This window comes from Arvicola amphibius, chromosome 12 (assembly GCF_903992535.2).
Source record: "Arvicola amphibius chromosome 12, mArvAmp1.2, whole genome shotgun sequence".
NCBI lineage: Eukaryota > Metazoa > Chordata > Mammalia > Rodentia > Cricetidae > Arvicola > Arvicola amphibius.
In genome coordinates this window covers 37,598,953-37,618,369 of record NC_052058.2, presented here as the reverse complement: position 1 = coordinate 37,618,369, position 19,417 = coordinate 37,598,953, and the positions used below count along the sequence as shown (strand labels likewise).

The 19,417-nt window shown below is 39.1% G+C and overlaps 1 protein-coding gene across 1 annotated transcript in view; it reads left to right on the top strand.

Annotated features, from left to right (window-relative positions):
• Nrg3 (neuregulin 3) overlaps nucleotides 1–17,812 on the top strand; it is a 550,956-nt gene extending 533,144 nt beyond the window's left edge. Inside the window, exons 6-9 of the mRNA XM_042054014.1 lie at nucleotides 7,271–7,398; nucleotides 11,787–11,957; nucleotides 16,997–17,068; nucleotides 17,305–17,812. Of these exons, the coding sequence (XP_041909948.1) occupies nucleotides 7,271–7,398; nucleotides 11,787–11,957; nucleotides 16,997–17,068; nucleotides 17,305–17,812 (879 nt within the window). The remainder of the gene's footprint in view (nucleotides 1–7,270; nucleotides 7,399–11,786; nucleotides 11,958–16,996; nucleotides 17,069–17,304) is intronic.
• The last annotated feature ends 1,605 nt before the right edge of the window (nucleotides 17,813–19,417 follow it).

The window sequence follows — 19,417 nt, the reverse complement described above, 5'->3', positions numbered from 1 at the left end:
CAGCCAGTGGAATAAGGGTGCTGTGGGAGCCTCTAACAGGAAGGCTGGGGCATTGATACATAGAAAAAATTAGCTCTCTCCAAGATGAAGCCATAGCCTGAAGCAGTAGCTGCAGGAGGCATCTGGCTGAGGAGGCAGATGGAAAGGGGACTTGTGTCTGCGAGAGGGCTCTAGTTAAAATAGTTTGCTTTAGAGGAACTCTGGGGAAAGTTGTTAGAGTTCTTACTATTAAGGCACACAAGCACAAAAGTTCTCAAAGCAACAATAATAAGTTGCTTTGAACTGCTTGCATTTAAAAAAAAAAATAAAGCATGCCCTTGCAATTTCCATCTCTTGGCTCCTCAGTTATACTGGTAATAAAGAACTTTGAAACATTCATAGATGAGCTAGGAGCGGCGTAGAAAGACATGCATTTAAAACTGTTCTTCAAACATCCTCCCTCCCTCCCACCTTTCTGGCCTGGGTTTCCAGAACAGGTGATTATCTGCTCTGTCAACATTGCTTTCCAAAAGAGGCCCAGCTTTTATTTAGCCTCCCGGCTCCCACTGCGTGCAAGCACCGGGCCTGGGAACAACAATGTCATTGCTCTGCTACCTACACCAGCCTGCTTAATTTGACAGGCCTATTGATTCCAACACAGCCCCAGCAGTTCCTTAGGAGCAAGGCAGCAAGGGGGCAGATAGCAGTGGAAGGCCTCTATGCCCACAGGGAGCATTCCACACAGGAGGGTGATTAAGATGAGGGCTTCCCCCCCAAGAATCAACACTGTGTTGAAAGTAAATCATTCAGGCTCATGCTGAGGGCCAGTGAGTGGATGGCTGAATTTCCTTATTTACCTATAAATGGCACTGTATGTCTTCTACAAAATGCGTCTGTAAGAAAACATAAACACAAGACCATCGGGGTCTGAGGCAGAGAAAGCTCATGGAACCTATTACCAAACTTGGTGACACCTTAGAGGATATTCACAGGGAGATCCTGACAGGCAGAGGAGCAGAGCACTCAAATGTCACTTGAGAACAGATTTGAGAGCCAGAAGCAACAACATGCAGGTCTTAGCCCCTCCCTAAAGCATCAGGAGAAACTACAATAAATGCTGTTAATATAGAACACATGACCAAAGGTTCTGATCCTAGGTAGTTATGGAAGGCTTGGTAGAAAGAAACTGGCAGGTGGTGGTATGCATTTCAGTTGAGAGTGGGGAGCTCTTAACTGAGATACTTATAAAGCTAAGTAGAGACTAAGTCTGTCTTTAGTCTCTAGATTTCATTGCATGTGATTATGTGTCTTTTGTTGCTTGTTTGTTTTATGTATTCCCTCAAGAGTACATTTTGACCTACAGAGAAATTAAGAAGATACTACTAATAGAATTTTCACATAATCTGTGCTTAGTTTTTCATAATAGAAAACAATAATTTCTCAGTGTCCTCTATAATGCCAAAGTTGTAAAAATTTTAAAACTTAATACTGATAAATGTTTATTAAATTGTATCATTAACTGAACCCAACTATTGACTGAAATATGAGATGCTTACCTCATCATTTATTTAATTCGTTCTTTGTTTATTATTTTTGTTTGTAGTATAGCTTCATCCAGGGTGCAGCTTTGCTTCCGTAGCTGTCACCCATCCTTAGCTTCCGCTTACTCTTGTCAGTGTATCAGCATTCGTCCGACTCTGTTGACCTGGGCAGGGCTAGTCAAGATTTTGAAGGATTCTCCTTGCCTGGGGTTTGCTTGGTGTGTTCCTGGTGGTGATATTGGATGTTTTCTCCATGCAGATGCACCTGTTTTCATATCAGGCATACCCACCGGCAGTCTGATGCCTCAGTGCTGATGTTACTCTGCTTTGCTCCTGAGGTTGTTTTCAAGTTCTCTCACTGAGATTCAGTTACTCCCTTCTCCCCATCTTCTACACAAAATACAGAAGTAGTCATCTATAGCGCATATATAAGTAATAAGAAAGTATACATCTTCGGGCCAGGGCTTGGTTTCTTCTTATCCACTCATTTATGTTTGCAACAATCTCTATACCAACTCATAAATACACACTCTATATTTAGATTTATAATGCAAAGAGTTAAATACTGTAACCAGATATTTTTAGGAAAAATTATGTGCTCCAGAAACCAGGATAAGCTTGATGTGGCCACCCTATCCAAAATGCTAATGAATAGGTGAATTTGAAAAAAGGGGGATTTTTTAAAATTTAGCTGTACTGATAGATAGATAGATAGATAGATAGATAGATAGATAGATAGACAGATAGATAGATAACAAATAAATAAAAAGGAGCCCAGTTACCCGACATTAGCCATGGATGTACAGGCATGAACTTTAAGAATAAATTCAAAAGAGAAACAGGGCAAGATCAAGGTTAAGTGTTCCTGGTTCTGGTGTAGTCTTTAGGATTGTTCTGTCAATTCAGGTTTTTCAAGGTGGTCTGTTGAAGTGTTGTTCTGGCTGCCAGTGCTTGAGAGGATTGCCTTGGGTCCAGGGGCCAGCCTTGCCCCCATGGATAAGGACCTATATGTGCAGTAGAAGGATCTGTGCTGTGGGCTCTGCTGTTTGTGGAGTCCAAGTTGACTTCAGGATTAAGACAATGAGTTACCCCTGTACATTAGCCTCAAAGATGGAGTAAGTTAGACAAACACTTCTTGAGTAATTAACATGTGAAGGGATAAGTGGGTGTCCCCAAAATAAAGGAGATAGGCACAGAGTGAAGGCAGAGAGTTCAAATGAGAAGGTGGGATCTTTGTTTGCTTGTTTGTTTGTTTTTACAAAACACAGGTTTTAAGTGCCCATTTCAAAATGATTTTATGTTGTGATCAGGGTATTTGGTCTTTGTCCAATAGTTCAGTTGCCTGTGTCATTTGGATAGTAACTCTCATCAACTGATCAGCTATTGAGTGTTTGTATTGAATACTACAGGATATATCAGGTTTGTCCTGATAATCTGTCCTAATCATATAACCAGACTTTCTCCTAATAGTATTTCTTTCATTGCAGAATGCTGTTCAAGACAAGATCTGTGAGGTACAAGTGTTTCTTGGCAGTGAAACTGTTTTGCTTATAAGCCCTCTTGGCAAACAGACCACAGACAAGCACACTGCTATAATTTTTTTTATATAACCATCTGTATCTAAATCTAGCTAAAAATTACTTCACATTTATGTCACCCTTAATACCTATCAATCACTGCCTTTCATCCAACCCCCACCCAGTGCATGACTTCAGTAAATTCAGCCATGTACATAATTTTTCTTCCACAGGACCAATATTAGTAGGCCCAGAATTTAATGTGACACCTGTGTCATGTGTCTGACATCTAAACAGTGCTCACATGCAGGTCTCACCTTAACTAAGTTGCCTAAGGCTGTATTCCTGCCCTATGTCTACCTCCCATAGCTGCATCATGACATACTTGCAAGACAGAGGTCTGGTCCTCTCACTAGAATCAGCATTGCTTCATAACATCTCCATACACTTACATGTTATTAATGATATTAATACAGTTCTGTTTCCTTAACAAATCGAGGCTTCTGCTGTTAATAATTTCCTCTGTAAATTTTGATAGTTTTCGATTGTTGAAGAAGTTGGTTACATTCACTAAAAGTGTGAAGTTTGGAGGCACTGAGAAACTAGAGGATCCCCTTAGATTTTTCCCAAGCTCTCTGGTGCAGTGAGATTTGTCTCCTTTTTATTTTTGTTGATAACTTATGATAGAGATATAAATTAACATGCATGTATCTTTTCACATTGTCAAAGCGTATTGAATAATAATAAATTCCAAGGTAATATAGTGGTTATTAGCAGCAGATTGACAAGAACTCTCCTGTGTTGGTTTGAGTAATAATGGCTGCCATTCACTCATACATTTGAGTGCTGAATAACTAGGGAATTATATGATTTGAAAGGATTAGAAAGGTTTGAAGGTATGGCCTTATGGAAGTGGGCATGGCCTTGTTGAAAAGTGGATAAGCTGGATAAGGTTTGAGATTTCAAAGCCCCATACCAGGCCCAGGTTCTTTTTCTCTGCCTATGGATCAAGCATACTGTTCCAGCATCTGCCACATGCCACCATGCTTCCTGTCATGGGTAACACACTAAACCTGTGAAACTTTAAGCAAGTTCCCAACTAAATGCTTCCTTTCATAAATTTCCTCGCTCAGGATTTTTCTTCATAGCAATGGAACAATGACTAAGAAGTCCCCTTTCCTTGAAAGTCAGGGCTACATGAAAACAAATTCTTTCATTCCAATATCAGTTACTAATGTCTGCAATAAACTACCATGACCAAAAACTGCTTGTGAAAAATAAAAGTTTATTTCTATTATATATCCACATTGCAGTCTATTTTCAAATGCAGTCATGGAAGGAGCTCTCTTTGAGGTACTGATGAAGTAGTCATGGAGGAACACAGCTTTCTGGCTTGCTCCTCATGCCTATCTGAGCCTGCTTCCTTATACACCTGAGGAGCAGCAGTCCAGAGACGGCACTGTCTACAATGAGCTATGCCCTCTCTCATCAAGAAAATGTACCAAAGGCTTTCCCAACTGGCCAATATTTGGAGGTCATTTTCTTAATTGAGGTTTCATAGCCCACCACTTCCAGACTAAATAGATCATGTTGTTTTTTTATTTGTGTGTGATGTGTGAAGGGTGTACTTGTATGTGTATTCATGCCATGGAATATGTATGGAGGTTGGAGAACAACTTTAGGGATTGGTCCTTTCCTTACATCTTGTTTTGAGACAGAGTCTCTCTTTAGTTGTTTGTCGCTATGTACGCTATGCTAGACAGCCCATGTGTTTGCAGAGATGCTCCTTTCTCCACCTCCCATCTCACAAGAACAACAATGGCGCGGCAGGCTAAATGCAGTTACTAAAATGAAATACTAAGAGAGAAAACCCTTCTAAAAATAACATTGTAAAAAGAAAAGTGTACTTGCTGAACCAAGTGGCAAGAATTTTAAACGATAATGTAACAATGTCCTGAATAAGCATACTTTATAAATATTATCCATATGCAAAACCAGTTAATAGGTAGATTTCATTGAAGACATTGAACAGAGCTCCAATTTAGGATTCAAACAAATTGAACTAATGGCTCAAGAGTCTTTTTTTTGAAAATGCACTATTCTTAGAAAGTGAATGAGTTGCTGACTTACAATGATTTCCTGAGAAAATGAAGATTCTACAGGAACAGTTGGCTAATCATTGCTTTAAGATATCCCTCTGAAATAAACTTCTTAATCTGCATTCTAAATCTATTGTAAGTTGATTGTAAATTGAAAGAACAAGCACACTCTACCTTCCATATTTTTAAATATGAGTGCTTGGCATTTTTTTCAATATTAGACATTTCCAGATGGGGATAGCAAATATTTTTCCAGGGTTTTACTTTTTTCTTAGAAATCATTTTTTTATGCTTAGGGTAATTGGTTGTAGTTATTAAATAAAAATATTGTTCTGATTTAATTTATGGATCTTGTGTCTTTATTAAAAGCATTTCTGTCCCTTAAGGCTATGAACAAATTACTATTAGTCTTATAAACCATTTCCTCATTCAGAGAGTTCATTCATCCAAATCTGAATGGAACATTGATCTTATATGCTCATTGCTACATGGATTCTCTTAACTTACATAATCTCTGAGATATGTTTTTCTTTAATATTTTATTGTAATTAAATTAATAAAATCCATATTATTTTATTGTTTATTAAGAAAACTTTTTAAAAAGTTAACCCAGGCCATTTCTCTAATATATTTATGACTTTGTTTCTGTACGGTTATTTCATTAGGCTTTTAAAAAATAAAACTAAAGCAAATTTACTCTATTTTCACAAATAGCAGCTGACCTACTTCCTCTTGCTGCATCCCATGTTTTTCCTTCAGACAATGCTACGTGTACTTGTTTATCATGTAATAAAAGCGATCAAAATGCCCCAAATTCCTCCAAGGTTTTATGCTGTGCTATTAGCTATACTGTGTACTTTTGAGGTTGTTTCAAAGTATACATATTTATTACTTGCTGGGTTGTTTTCCATTATATGAAATATCAATCTTTAAAGGTAATTTTGTATAGAAGTACAAAATTGTACTTTACTTGATAGTATTGCTGTTATGCATTTTCCCCAAAATTTTCCAATAATGTCTTTATCCATCTTGCCTGATGCTTATTTTTATTGTTTGTTTTGTTTTTGAGACTGCATCTTACTACACAGCCTAGGCTGCCCTCACACTCATCAGGCCCATGGCTCATCTTGCCAAATACTGGGATGACAGGCATATCCCACAACCTCCTCATGGTCTTTTCTCTGTTGTTTATAAATATACCCCTTCAGAAGTCGGATGGCTGGATTTATTGCTGGTGTGGGAATTTGTCTCTTCATGTTTACATCTAGCAATTCAGGGCTCCTCATCATTGAGGTCGCATTCGTCACCGCAATTTTCCTCTCTGTGTACCAGTCTTTCCTGCTATATACCTGCTTCAGTAGTTTCTCTTTTTTTTTTAATAGTTTCTATACATTTATATCCTGGTTATAGCACATGTGCATTGACCAGTGTCAAAAATTAATTAGCGTTCAAAACTCCTTACTTTCGAAAACCAGAGCGGCAGTTTTGGTTTTTGTCCTGATCTAGGACTGTAGTTCTAATGCCATAGTAAAGCATGTACAAGGCTCCAGATTCAATCCTCAGCACCAAAATAAAAAAAAATAAATTACACTTGCTTTCCTTAATCTTTTCCCTTCTTCTTACCTTTAACCTTCATTTAAATTGAAATTAGATGCCCTTAAGTTTTATATGTGGTCTAAAACTGAGATTTTTTTTTTTTAGAAGGAATTTCTAAACTACTCCAAGATTTACTTTTGGATTCTTTATTTTCCTCCTTCCTTGTGGTCACACTATTTCTCTTGTCTATTGTTCCCAAGTCATTCCTGGATTTGTGTAAATATAAGACTGTAAAGAGTTGCTACCAATTGGTTAGAGATGGACTCTTGAGTTAAAACATAAGGGCCGTATTTTTCTTGATATCTGTTTACTTCCTTATACAAAGAGAGAGAGAGAGAGGGAGAGGCAGAGAGAGAGAGAGAAAAAGAGAGAGAGAGAGAGAGAGAGAGAGAGAGAGAGAGAGAGAGGGAGAGAGAGAGAAGATGCCTAGCCTTATTTCTATCATTCTTCTGGGACTCTTCAGTGCCTAGCCCTGGTATTACTAGTCACCCTTCATCATGTACCCACCGTTCACAACTCTGCCTGTGATTTCCTACAGTACTCAAGGGTGGACAGGCATCCCGTGACTGCACTGGAGAAAAGAATGGAGTCAAGCTTTGCCGGTCCCCAGTCATTCCCCGAGGTCCCTTCTCCTGACAGAGGAAACCAGCCTGTCAAGCACCACAGGTACTGTTAACTAATCATGGTGGGAGTAGGTGACTTCGCCTTAGAAGTAGACCCATGCCAGGGAGTGGCAACAGGACCCACAAGTCCAGAAAAGGTAACTTTTCTTGCATCTAACACGAGTAAGGATTTCCATGCAAGGAGTGTTCAGGCAGTTCACAGCCAGGAAGCAAATTCTTCAGTTTCCCTCAGCAGTATCACCATCCCTACAAAATCATAAAGGAGCTTTCTTCAGAGCTGCAGCTACAGACCGGTGAATGAAGCAATTGCACTGTGAAAATCTATTAAAAGTGTGATTTTTTTTCTGCCTAGCTTGCTTGGTCACTGGTTACAAAGCTAATGTGTAATTCTACTCTAGGCAGCTGATGTGACATGTGCCAAGTGTTCCAAATGTTTCTCACAAAAGAAAAGTTTCCAGAGGCAAATCCTGAAGAGTATGCTCTTTGGGCCTGCAATATATTCTGTTATCAGAGAAGCGCCTTCCTTTAGTGTATGTGAGCTGATCATAGAAACTATTTCTTTGTGGGTGAAGGCCAGCTACAAAGTCACTTGTTGCCTCACAGGAAATTCTCAAGCTGGGCATGTTCTCCACAATCTTTTCATCCACATGGTTGTGTGTTATATGTGAAGAATTTATTTTTAAAAATTGATGATGTTAGCCGGGCGGTGGTGGCGCACGCCTTTAATCCCAGCACTTGGGAGGCAGAGGCAGGCGGATCTCTGTGAGTTCGAGGCCAGCCTGGTCTACAAGAGCTAGTTCCAGGACAGGCTCTAAAAAAGCTTCAGAGAAACCCTGTCTCGAAAAACCAAAAAAAAAAAAAAAAAAAATTGATGATGTTTAGTTCAAACCAAAGGATAAATTTGGAACTAATACTAGAATAGACACTCTGTTTGTGCATACTAAAATGAACATCCTTCATCTGAAAAAGGTGCCCAAAGACTGAATATTCCTTTTCTTAGTGATAAGCAGTTTTAATATTTTCAAATCATACATTTATATCATATATATATCAAACTTTTTAAAGCTATATCAATTGTTTCTAGCAGTAGATGATAGTGTTCATCTTGTACATTAACAAGAGAGAAATACACAATGAAAGGGCTGACTTCCTACTTTCATCCCCCAAAGACTATACTTTTCTGGCTAAATTTCCTATGAGATTTTCAGTTATTTTAATACTAAGCTCACTAAACCACAGAAGCTGATGGTGATGTTGATTCCCATACCTCTTTCGTAGAAAGATTCTAGGGTACCAAGGATTTGACAAAGAAAAGAATTTCAGTATCTTCGGTTGAAGGTTGAAATAATTTGGCATCCGGGGAGTTGCGTCAGCTATTATTGACAAGTCTGTGGTATGCCATAGCTTGCATTTTCAGAATTCCTGTTAAAGCAGCCTTTTACTTCACTTGACCTCAAGGAAGCTGCCTTAATTAGAGAAGTAAAGGTCAAAATTACTAACCATTTCCAGGGCAAATAGTTTCTCCAAAAGAGTATCATCCCAGGCTTACTCTGAAATGTATTACAGTAGCTATATACCCTGTCAAGAAAAGTCATATAATATTACTCTGCAACATATTATGGCAAAAATAGTTTGAACTTGGGAGTTTTAAATAATGGCTCTGCCATATCAGAACTGTAGCACCATTGTGCCGTTATTTTTAGTCAATCTCCCATCCTTAGTGTTGATCTTGGTTTTTATATCTCCAAGATGAAATGAGGGTATCTTTAAAGACCCTTCTTTTTGTTTTCGGTTTTGTTTTGTCTTGGTGCTTCAATGACATTACAGTATCTGTTGACATAGCCTGCCTTCTGATAGATGGGGAAGGGTTGATTTATGAAGTGCCTTTAGAACTTGAAATTATAGTTTAATGCATCATAGCTTTTGTTTTTTAAAACATACAATAGACTGAACAGTTTCGTGATTGATAACCTGTATACTGATTTATATATCCTTCCAACTGCTCCATAATTTCCTGAATGTCCCTCGGTGAGAAGGCCTGAATCTCGGATTGATCAATAGGTCTACAACTGATTTTGAAGATGGGTCACTACTTCATACTGGTAGACCTTGTTTTGACAGTTCAGCAAGCTATGAATAATTAATTTCTTGTTGTGCACTGAAAATATGACTCCTTTGGATGCCTTATTTATGAAACAAAGCTATTAATCCAAAACTGTTATTTCTAATGTTTAATAAAAAAAAAACCTACCTGTTGAAAAAAAAATTTGAGACATGTCATTTTACTGTGTTATATTTTGGCAATCTAACTTCCTCACAATGGCATCAGTATAAGTTGTCAACAGTGATGGGAGTCCAGAGCTTTCGGTGAAACAGATAAGCCTTTACATTGCCAGTTATGGCATAGTAATGTATAGAACATGTGATGTTGTGAACCTCACATGTTTTAACCTCACAGGACACTTAGCGAACTTGAACTCTTTCATCTCTGGTGTGAGCCCACAAACATACTTTGCTTTGGACTGTTCCCTCCCCATTCTCACCCAAGTCACTTTATCTGCATAGCCTATGTACCAGGTGAGCTTCAGTCCTCCCTGTTTTCTGGTCTCGCAGTACCGGTGAGGGAGGAAAGGACTGGGAAAATGAGGTCATAGTCCTTCCATTCCCAACCTCAGTTATGCCTCACTCTGGTCTTCTGGGGCCACAGAACGTGCCACCTGACTCGGTCCTTCCAACACTACCTCTATTCTGGAAAATGTTCCCTCTCCTTGATAGGAATGGTTTCCTATTGGTAGTGGTCTGAGGCGCAACAATGTCTTGTGCAGCTTCATCTCTGTTCCTCCCAAGTAATGGTTCTGACCATGCCTCTTATAATCTCCTCAACTGGTCCAAGTTAAAGATGTTTTGATTTCCATCCAGGATTCTGACACAATTATCTTCCCTAGCGTTGTGCTTCTAGCAGTGTAGGGACCTGAGATTTACATCCAGATGCAGCTCACTCTGGTGCCAAATCTCCCAAACCCTAGATCCTAAACCATGTGGGATTAGACAGAAGTGGAGGTGCAGAAACAGAGTCGCTGTTCCAGAGCTCCCTAAAGATGTTGACATAGAGATTGAATGTGATGACCATGTTCTTAAGCATTTCAGGAATTCAACCTACAACAGATGACATGGCTAAGAACTAAAATATCATGAATGACATGATTTGCTGTCTGTACAAAAAATGAGAAATTAATGTGGACCTGCCACCTTACCAGAACCGCCAAGATGACTGTTAGCACTCAAGTGTTAATTTCTCAAACTTCCAGTTAAAATATTTGCAAAATTTGCCAGGTATGGCAGTGTATTTCATTAATCCCAGCACTCAGGAGACATAGGCTGATTTCTGCGAGTTCAAGGCCAGCCTGGTCTACACAGCAAATTTCAGTCAGCCAAAGCTACATAGTAATTCCCTAAAATCAGTGCCCCTCTTTTTAATAAACACATTTTATATGTAAAATAGCAATAATAGTAATATTGATGGAAGAAGTGACAAACCCCAAATGGTAGAACAATAGGGGTATAAAAGGCTTTTGGAGGCTTTCCCTCATGGGTACACTGCTGAGTTTTGAATATTTTTCATCCTGGCCTATATAGTTGCAGTGATATTTTTAGATTATGTGAATGCAGCATGAGATTTTAAGCTCACTATATGCTCATGACCTGACATCTCATGGAACACTAACGTTGGAACATAGGCAACTAACAAAGAATCAACTTGTCAATTTATCTTCATAGAACCCAGTTCTTTTAATAGAGTCTATGTATATGGGCTCACTTTGTTAAGGCCCAGAATATAGGTCATTTATGCTTTATGTTCTTGATGGCCTCTACAAATGGTCATTTGGGAAGTTTGGATGTGTACAAGCAAGAAAATTTAAGCAGGTGCTTATTAAAAGCAAACTCACATGGAGACTGATGAAAATCTGGAAAGGTAAACTGAGAATTTAACATGTTTGAAAAAAAAATATTGCCAATTAAAGTAAGGTCTGTTTATCCTATCTCTAAGAAATGGAAATTTCCCCATAAATCCCCTCTGGGCTTCCTATGCTCTGTTCTCATCACTATCTAATCAGGGCATTTTTATTCCAATTTGAAGACAGCTCCCGTGGCTTGGGAAATTAGGGTGGGGACCAAATTGTCATGCCGAGGCTCCCTTAAACCCATTTCTGTCTTAGCTAGAAAGCCAGACACAGGGAACTCTAGATCTCAGTGCCTCCAACAGTAAGTGAATTAAGCAAATTCCAAATCTAATGAATTGTATTTTTGACATTGATAGCATAGAACTTTAAGGATGAGAAGTATGAATTCAATGTCTGAGACACTTGAATGGCTTCTTAGAGGCTCTTATAATATCTTTGCTTTGCTGGTTTTGTTTCCCCAACTCAGCAGGAATATTTCTTCTTGCTGCAGTCCAGGACAAAGGAGTGGGATGCTGCACAGGAATACCTTCCGGAGGACACCACCCTCACCCCGAAGCCGACTGGGTGGGATTGTAGGACCAGCATATCAGCAACTGGAAGAATCAAGGATCCCAGAGCAGGATACAATACCTTGCCAAGGGTAGGTCTTTAAGCAAGGGACTTACTAGGGAGACTGTTAGAAGTTTGTCATTAGGTTAGTAGATAACTGTTTTAAAAAACTCGTTCTTAGGAAGAACAAAGTATCCTTTCATCAATAATATAAAAAAATATTAGCCATGTGGTGGTGGTACACGATTTTAATCTCAGAACTTGATAGGAAGAGACAGGCAGATCTCTGTGAGGGTGAGGCAGGCCTGATCTACAGAGAGAGTTCCAGAATAGACTCCAAAGTTACACAGAAACCCTGCCTTGAAAAACACAAACAAATATATACATACATACACATATATATGTTTTATATTCATTGACTTCTGATTAACAGTGTGAACCAAACCCTAAAATAACCTATAACATAAATATATCTACTTCCACCCAGTATTCTTGAATGTGGAGTTTAAGTAAATATTAAAAGAAGAAAACCACAGAGAAACGCTTAGAACTGAAATGTCTTCATTATTTGCACTACGGAGGTATCAGGGATTTGGACACCATAGTTATTGCCTACAGTACAAAGGTACCAAGTCTTCTAGGAAATACCAACATACACATTGCTCAAGGTATACTGAGCGGAATGCAAGATAGGTTCTCATCACAACTCTGCTCTTGGTGTAAACCACTCAATCACACATGGAATAAGTAAAAGTAACTTACCATTAAAGTTGTATCCCTGTCCTTTATGACTTGTGTCAGTTTTAGAAACACTGTCATCTGAGCCCAAGCTTTATTTAGATATAAACCTCCCAAAGGTTGGTGGCCAGGTCAAAAAGGGAGTATTAAGAATCTATGTCAGATACATGGTACCCAGGAAAACAGTTTTTGCCATAAGCAATTCTCACCATGCTATCATTAATTAAGAATTTAGATTTACTGTAGATATTTCCATAGTCAAGCTCTAGATGTGCCAAGTGATTGACTTCCTGAATGATCTAGGCTGGGTTTCTATGTAGTTTTGGTCCAGGGGATTATTTCAGATCTTTTGTTTCTATCCTGAGACCAAAGCAGGTAGGAAGTCCGGTTCAGAGCCTTTGCAATTCTCTTTTCTGCTAGATATGGAGTAGAGGGACTATTGCTCTTTCTGATTAAGCAAGGCATGGGTTTCCTTAAGAAGAAAGGATCTTTGGAAATCGGATCCAAGTAGCCCGTGCCTTTACTTTTTAATTTTGGAGCAATTCCAAAAGGACCAGTCCTTCACATTTGTGAGTGACTGCAAATGCAGGGCAGCAACTAAACTGTCTAAATAAAGTCTGTGGTGCGAGTGAAGATGCAGTTGGCATTTTTCATGCCCTTACCTGTGACAAGGGGTTGACATTTAGCCTGTATCTATATTGACCCTGTATATAACTGCTTTATCAGTAATCAGTGTTGATTCAGAGGAGTATGTCCCTGCACACATTTTCTTTTTTTACGTTGAATATTAGCATGCATAATTGTCTTTTATCCTAATTGTTTTCCCTCTTGGTCATAGTGGCTCTCACCCCAAATGTTCCTGACGCTAAGAGGTTCAGAGCCTGTAGCAACTTGCAGTTTGAGCTACACATCCACAGACCTTCCAGGGCTCAGAGGTTTTCATTTCCTGCCTCCTCTTTTCTGTCCTGGGTCAGCCTGGTTGTAATTTTATGTTGGCTTAATGACCACTGGATTGGCAATCACCTAATTGTCTCTGTAGCTGGCTGGACACATGCAATTGCTCAGTGTCGTGGGCATCCAGTGTTGATCAATGTTGACTCTGTTCATCTCTCTGGCCTCAGCACAATGAATCTCAGGAGTAATCTTCTTATCAGTCTTAAAAACAGCTCTTTTCCATTCCTGCGGGACTGACTGTCTCTCAGGACTGCAAATGGGGTTGGTAATGGAATTTCACATCTCTCATTTTTCAAATCTACACTTAGCCTGAAAGGGGAGTGGATAAATTTGCAAGACCCACTGGCCATATGTTCCTGTTTACCAAGCATACAGTTGTTGTCTACTAACTAGGCTTCATGTATGCTCCTTCCCTCCTGGGCAGGAAAGCTGGCCTACTTGAATGCATCATCTGCCCTAGTACAGCAAGACCTTTAGAATGGGGTAGATAGAAGATTGAGGATACCTTTCTCTGACTGATGCTCTGGGCAGTGCCATGCCTGGTAATAATGCACAAAGGATTGTACTGGATGTGTCAGGCCAATTATTTGATATATAAATAAAAAGGAGCTAATAAAAAGGAACAGATTCAGAAAAGTCAGGCTGACATCTTCAAACCGGTCATGATCCAAAACATAGTTAGTTCCCACATCATCTAGTTAGCAACCTGATTCATTTTACATCTTGATATTCTTTGAAGATGTTGGTGAACACAACAAAGATAGGAAAGTTTAAAGGGCCATCTCAGTGTAGCATTGGTCATCCCAAGAGAAAAGTGAGTTCATGTATTAGCTTTCTGACCAAATTAATTGCGAAACCAGGAAATGGATGTGCTGAAAACACAGCAATGGCTGACAGTGTAAAATGGAATCACTGGTTGTGTGGATGGTCAGTTTTATATACCTGCTATATGCCTAAACACCACTATAAGCCTCGCCACAGAAAATAGATCTTAAGAGTCAACTAGAGAAACTAAGTCATTGGCTTGATTCCTGGCTTACAACAAATCAAACAGTCACTAGTTATTGCCACCTTTCTTGACTCACATGCCCAGGGGGGAAAAAAAAACGTACTTTCTGGCCTCTGATTTCTTTGATTGATGGCAGGGAGTACAACCCAAAAAATTACAATGGCAATGAATAATTTCAGCATCAAACTGTTAAGGAATTGTTGAGATTCTAGGTTTTACAGAGCTATGAAGAGCTTCTATATTACAATCCCATCTATAAATTTTGATTCCACTTCAACATTTGCTGAAATATTATAGCTGTGACTCTTCACAGCAACCCCAAGGAAGACTTGCGGGTCACCCATACCTCTGGTTCTAGAGCATGGCCCAGTTGTTTTAATTAAACTTCACAGTTGTTTGATTTAAACCTCACAGCATCACCAGCCCCCAAGTATCCAAGTAGTATGAGAGATGATATTTTTGTTTTGTGTGGTACTGAACCCAGGCTTGTATTACACTAAGATTATACTTACTTTGATTTTTACCACCAACCCCATGTGCCTTTTGAGTTTGGAAAATTCGAGTGAGCTTCCATTTGTCTGAGAGTCCAAATTACATAATGATGTTGGCTTCTTATTCAAAATTAAATCAACTCTGGAGAACTATTATTCTTTAATGATATCTTCATTCTGTAGCAAGAGTTAATATTCAGTTATTGCCAGTTACGTGTCTAGTAGTTGGCTTGGGAAATGACACAGGGTAATTAATTTCAATTCCTCTCTCTCATTTAAGTCCTTAATTCAGTGTCAGGTTGAAGATGTGGATTTTTGAGGTTTGGCATTAATTGCCTTTGAGCTTGGCCTTGCCACATTGCTGAGTCATCACAGCAAATAGTGATAAACATCTTCTGTGATTCACCGTTTTCCCGGCAGAATTTATCTCTTGCTATCATGACCATATTACAGCTTATTGTATTTTATCCATAGATCTACCCTGATGACATTGATATAGATATGGTGCTATTCCAGTCATATTTCTTGGCTCCTTTCTGTACATAAATATCTGAAGGCATATTTTATGTATATTTGTACATTCTGAAAGTGTGGACCCAAAGACTAAAGCAAAAGGGCCTGAGGTTTGCTCATTCTTCTTATTGGAATTGATTCATGAATCTGATTTTCTGTCATATAAGACACAGGGTTAAGATCCCACAGGGAATATTCTTATGCATGGCTGTATGAAATTAAATAACCAAAGGGATGTTATAATCTAGTTTACCTTAGGATGTTTCTTCTTTAGCTGATTCTGAATTTTATAGAGACAACTTGACACTTGGATTTGAATCCTTCTCTTGCTTATGTAGAGGTGTAATTTGGGGCAGGTCATTTGAATGCCCCGTGGAAATATCTACTCCTTCATCACATAAAAATGATAAACTAATTTTTTGTGAGATAATTAGAGGAGAAAGTGATTTTCAAGTCACTGTGTAAATGTTAGCTGTTATATCTGATATTAGTTAATGAGCTATAAAAAGAGTACTTTCTTTAGAGGTATATTCATTCATTACTGTGTTAATTAGATTAGGGTTTATTGGTCTCCAACTCTATTCTGAATTCATGGAAAAAAGACACAAGTGCTATTCACCTCTCTTTACTCAATTCTGGTGACACTAACCCCATTGTGGCCTCACAGTAGAGACTTCTTTGCAGCTACTCAATACATTTCATTGTAACTATTCTTTACATATATAAAACAAACAATTTTTATTTACATTACAATATAAGCCAAGGATATTAAATATATTATACCTATTTGACTTATGCTTACATGTTAATGTTTACTATTTAAAGATCACTCACTAAGAGTATGACAAAATCTACTGTACAAAGTCTGTTACACCTGTTCCACTCCAGACACTGGAAAGATCAAAGGAGAAAAATCACCATACCTGAGTAGTTCAAAACTCAGATCCTAGAATCCTTAAATTACCCAGGGTGGCACGCTGGTATTTGTGACAAGCCATTGCTGAACATCAGCGCTCTCATTTACTGTAGGGACACTGAAGAGCCCTGTTAGGTTGGAACGATTATAGGAACACCCTTTATATTCCCACTGGACCGGCAGAGGGATTGGGCACCCCTGGTTTGGTCCTCTGGCTCAGCAATGGCCCAGCAAGCACTAAGGCACGCTATCTACAGGGCAAACTGTCAACAGCAGTTCAATATACATTTCATGTGTAAAGCAGAAGCTTCAAGGACCGCGATACCTGATGGTCAATAATGGACTTCCTGATGGCTCTCAATTATGGTGACCACACCAGTCAATAGGCAGACCCAGGTCTGAAAAGGGTGGAAGAGTTATGAGTGAAGTAATGCCGTGGTGATGTCCTGTTTGTCACGATGGAAAAGGTCACACTTACGTGCTCAATGCCCATTTACTTTGTATTCTAGGATAGAGGTCAGGAAGACTATATCCCATCTGCCTATACAGCTGTGGTGTGTTGAAAGACCCCTGGACTTAAAGTAAGAAGATCTGGGTTTGAGTCTCAGTCTGTCACTTATTTTTCTGTGTGACCTTAGGCAAGTCACTTCACTGATCTGAATTTCAATTGACTTTTCTGTCCGTGGGAGTGTAGTATCCGTCTCATGGGGTTTCTGTGAGAAGTCAGTGAGATGGTGCATGTGGAGGACTTTTTGGATGGTATGGTTCTCAGAGGCACAGTGGAGACCGGAATATGACTCTCTTCATCTTTTGACAGGTATGCATCCAATGGCTTAAGAACCCAACAAAACGCATCCATAAATATGCAACTGCCTTCAAGAGAAACAAACCCCTATTTTAATAGCTTGGATCAAAAGGACCTAATGGGTTATTCATCCCCAAGGGCCAACTCTGTGCCCATCATCCCTTCGGTGGGTCTAGAAGAAACCTGCATGCAAATGCCAGGGATTTCTGAAGTCAAAAGCATTACATGGTGCAAAAACTCCTATTCCGCTGACATCGTCAATGCGAGCATTCCAGTCAGCGATTGTCTTCTAGAAGAACAACAGGAAGTGAAGATCTTGCTAGAGACTGTGCAGGAACAGATCCGGATTCTGACTGATGCCAGGCGGTCAGAAGACTATGAACTGGCCAGCGTGGAAACTGAGGACAGTGCCAGTGAAAACACAGCCTTCCTTCCCCTGAGTCCCACGGCCAAATCAGAACGAGAGGCACAATTTGTCGTAAGAAATGAAATACAAAGAGACTCTGTGTTAACCAAGTGACTCGAGATGTAGAAATCTGTGCATTCTCTGCTTTGCTCAACAGGAAAGAGAGGAAATTAAATACAAATTATTTATATGCATTAATTTAAGAGCATCTACTTAGAAAAAAAAAACCAAATAGTCTGCCGCCCTCATATCATAGTGTTTTTTTAACAAAATATTTTTTTAAAGGGAAAGAAAAGAAATGTTTCAGGAAGGATAAAGCTTCCCACTAAAGCTTTGGGTGGAGGATTCTGAATCCACTTTCGGTTAAGCCCCCACACTGTCCTCTTTGGCTCTTGGAAGATTAGGCCAATTCCAACCTCTGGTCCCATAGTGCCAGTATCTGTATGGAAAAGAAACTGGTGTTCACCCAGCTTCAAAGACATGAGCTATATCCCAAGAGAGGATGTGCCAGTGAGCAGGTAGCCCTGGCCATTTGGCACTTGACTTCCAACCCCTAAATTTCTATTCATCAAATGCTCTCACCACTGTTTATGTCACGTCAAGGAGTGGAATGCTTTGTATTTGAATTTTAAAGACTGGCGGGGAAACACGAACAGGAAGGAAGATGGAAAATAGGAGTAACCTGGTGAATCTTAGCTACTCTCATGTGCCATCTTTCTCTGACACTTGAAAGCACAGAACCTCAGAGCGAGATGGGAAACTCTTATAGGAGAAGAGATAAAAAAATCAAATAACAAATGACAATGTTGTGCCACTAAAATTATGCTAATAGAAATGTTTTTTCTTGGAAAGTGTTTAGAAGCTCTGAAAGGGCACCTCTCAGTGTGTGTGTGTGTGTGTGTGTGTGTGTGTGTGTGTGTACCTGTGTGCATAGGTATGAGCTTGCGAGTATGTGGACTTGCTCACCCAAGCACGTACGCTGTATGCACATGTGTTCCTTGTACGTATGGGTGTGCATGTGTGTGCATATTAAGGCTTGCAAAAATTTGTTCTCAAACATCAGGGAATCAAGTATTCAAAAGAAATTTTCCCTCTTAAATCTTTTCACTTTAAAACTTTCCATTAAATAGAAATTTGGTTAACGAGTTCTTGAACCAAGGTGACTTGCATGGTGGGGGTCTTACAAAAACTCTTGACAAGGTCTAGACCCTTTTCTGATGAGAATACTATTGAAAAGAACAGTCTTTGGGTTATTGATATCAGTATCACAAAGCAAATTAATGGAGGATGTGTTTATTTTGAATCTTTTACTTAAATTACTGACACAAGCCAATTATCAAATTAACATTAATTATCAAATTAACAGTTGACCATTTTAATTTCTTGTCGTCCTCATTGCTACTTTACAGTAAGTTTGCTCTGTGGAGGCAGAGGCTCGAGCTTCTCTGTTTAACATAGAAGGAACAAATTGTTGAAAATCACAAATCCCAGACTATTCAGTTCACAAGCAATGCCCCCCAAACAATAAATTGTGTTGTATGTTCATTTGGAATAAAGCAATATTTTTACCACTGCTAAGGTGAACTGAAAACCTCCTGAAGATGTGTCTGTTTTTATTTTCCCTTATTTTTATGGGGCATTCAAGGAAACTAGTGTTCCCATACCCAGTCTTTATCTGATTATTGGTGGTGTTGTTACGTTTACACTGTTTAAATAAAA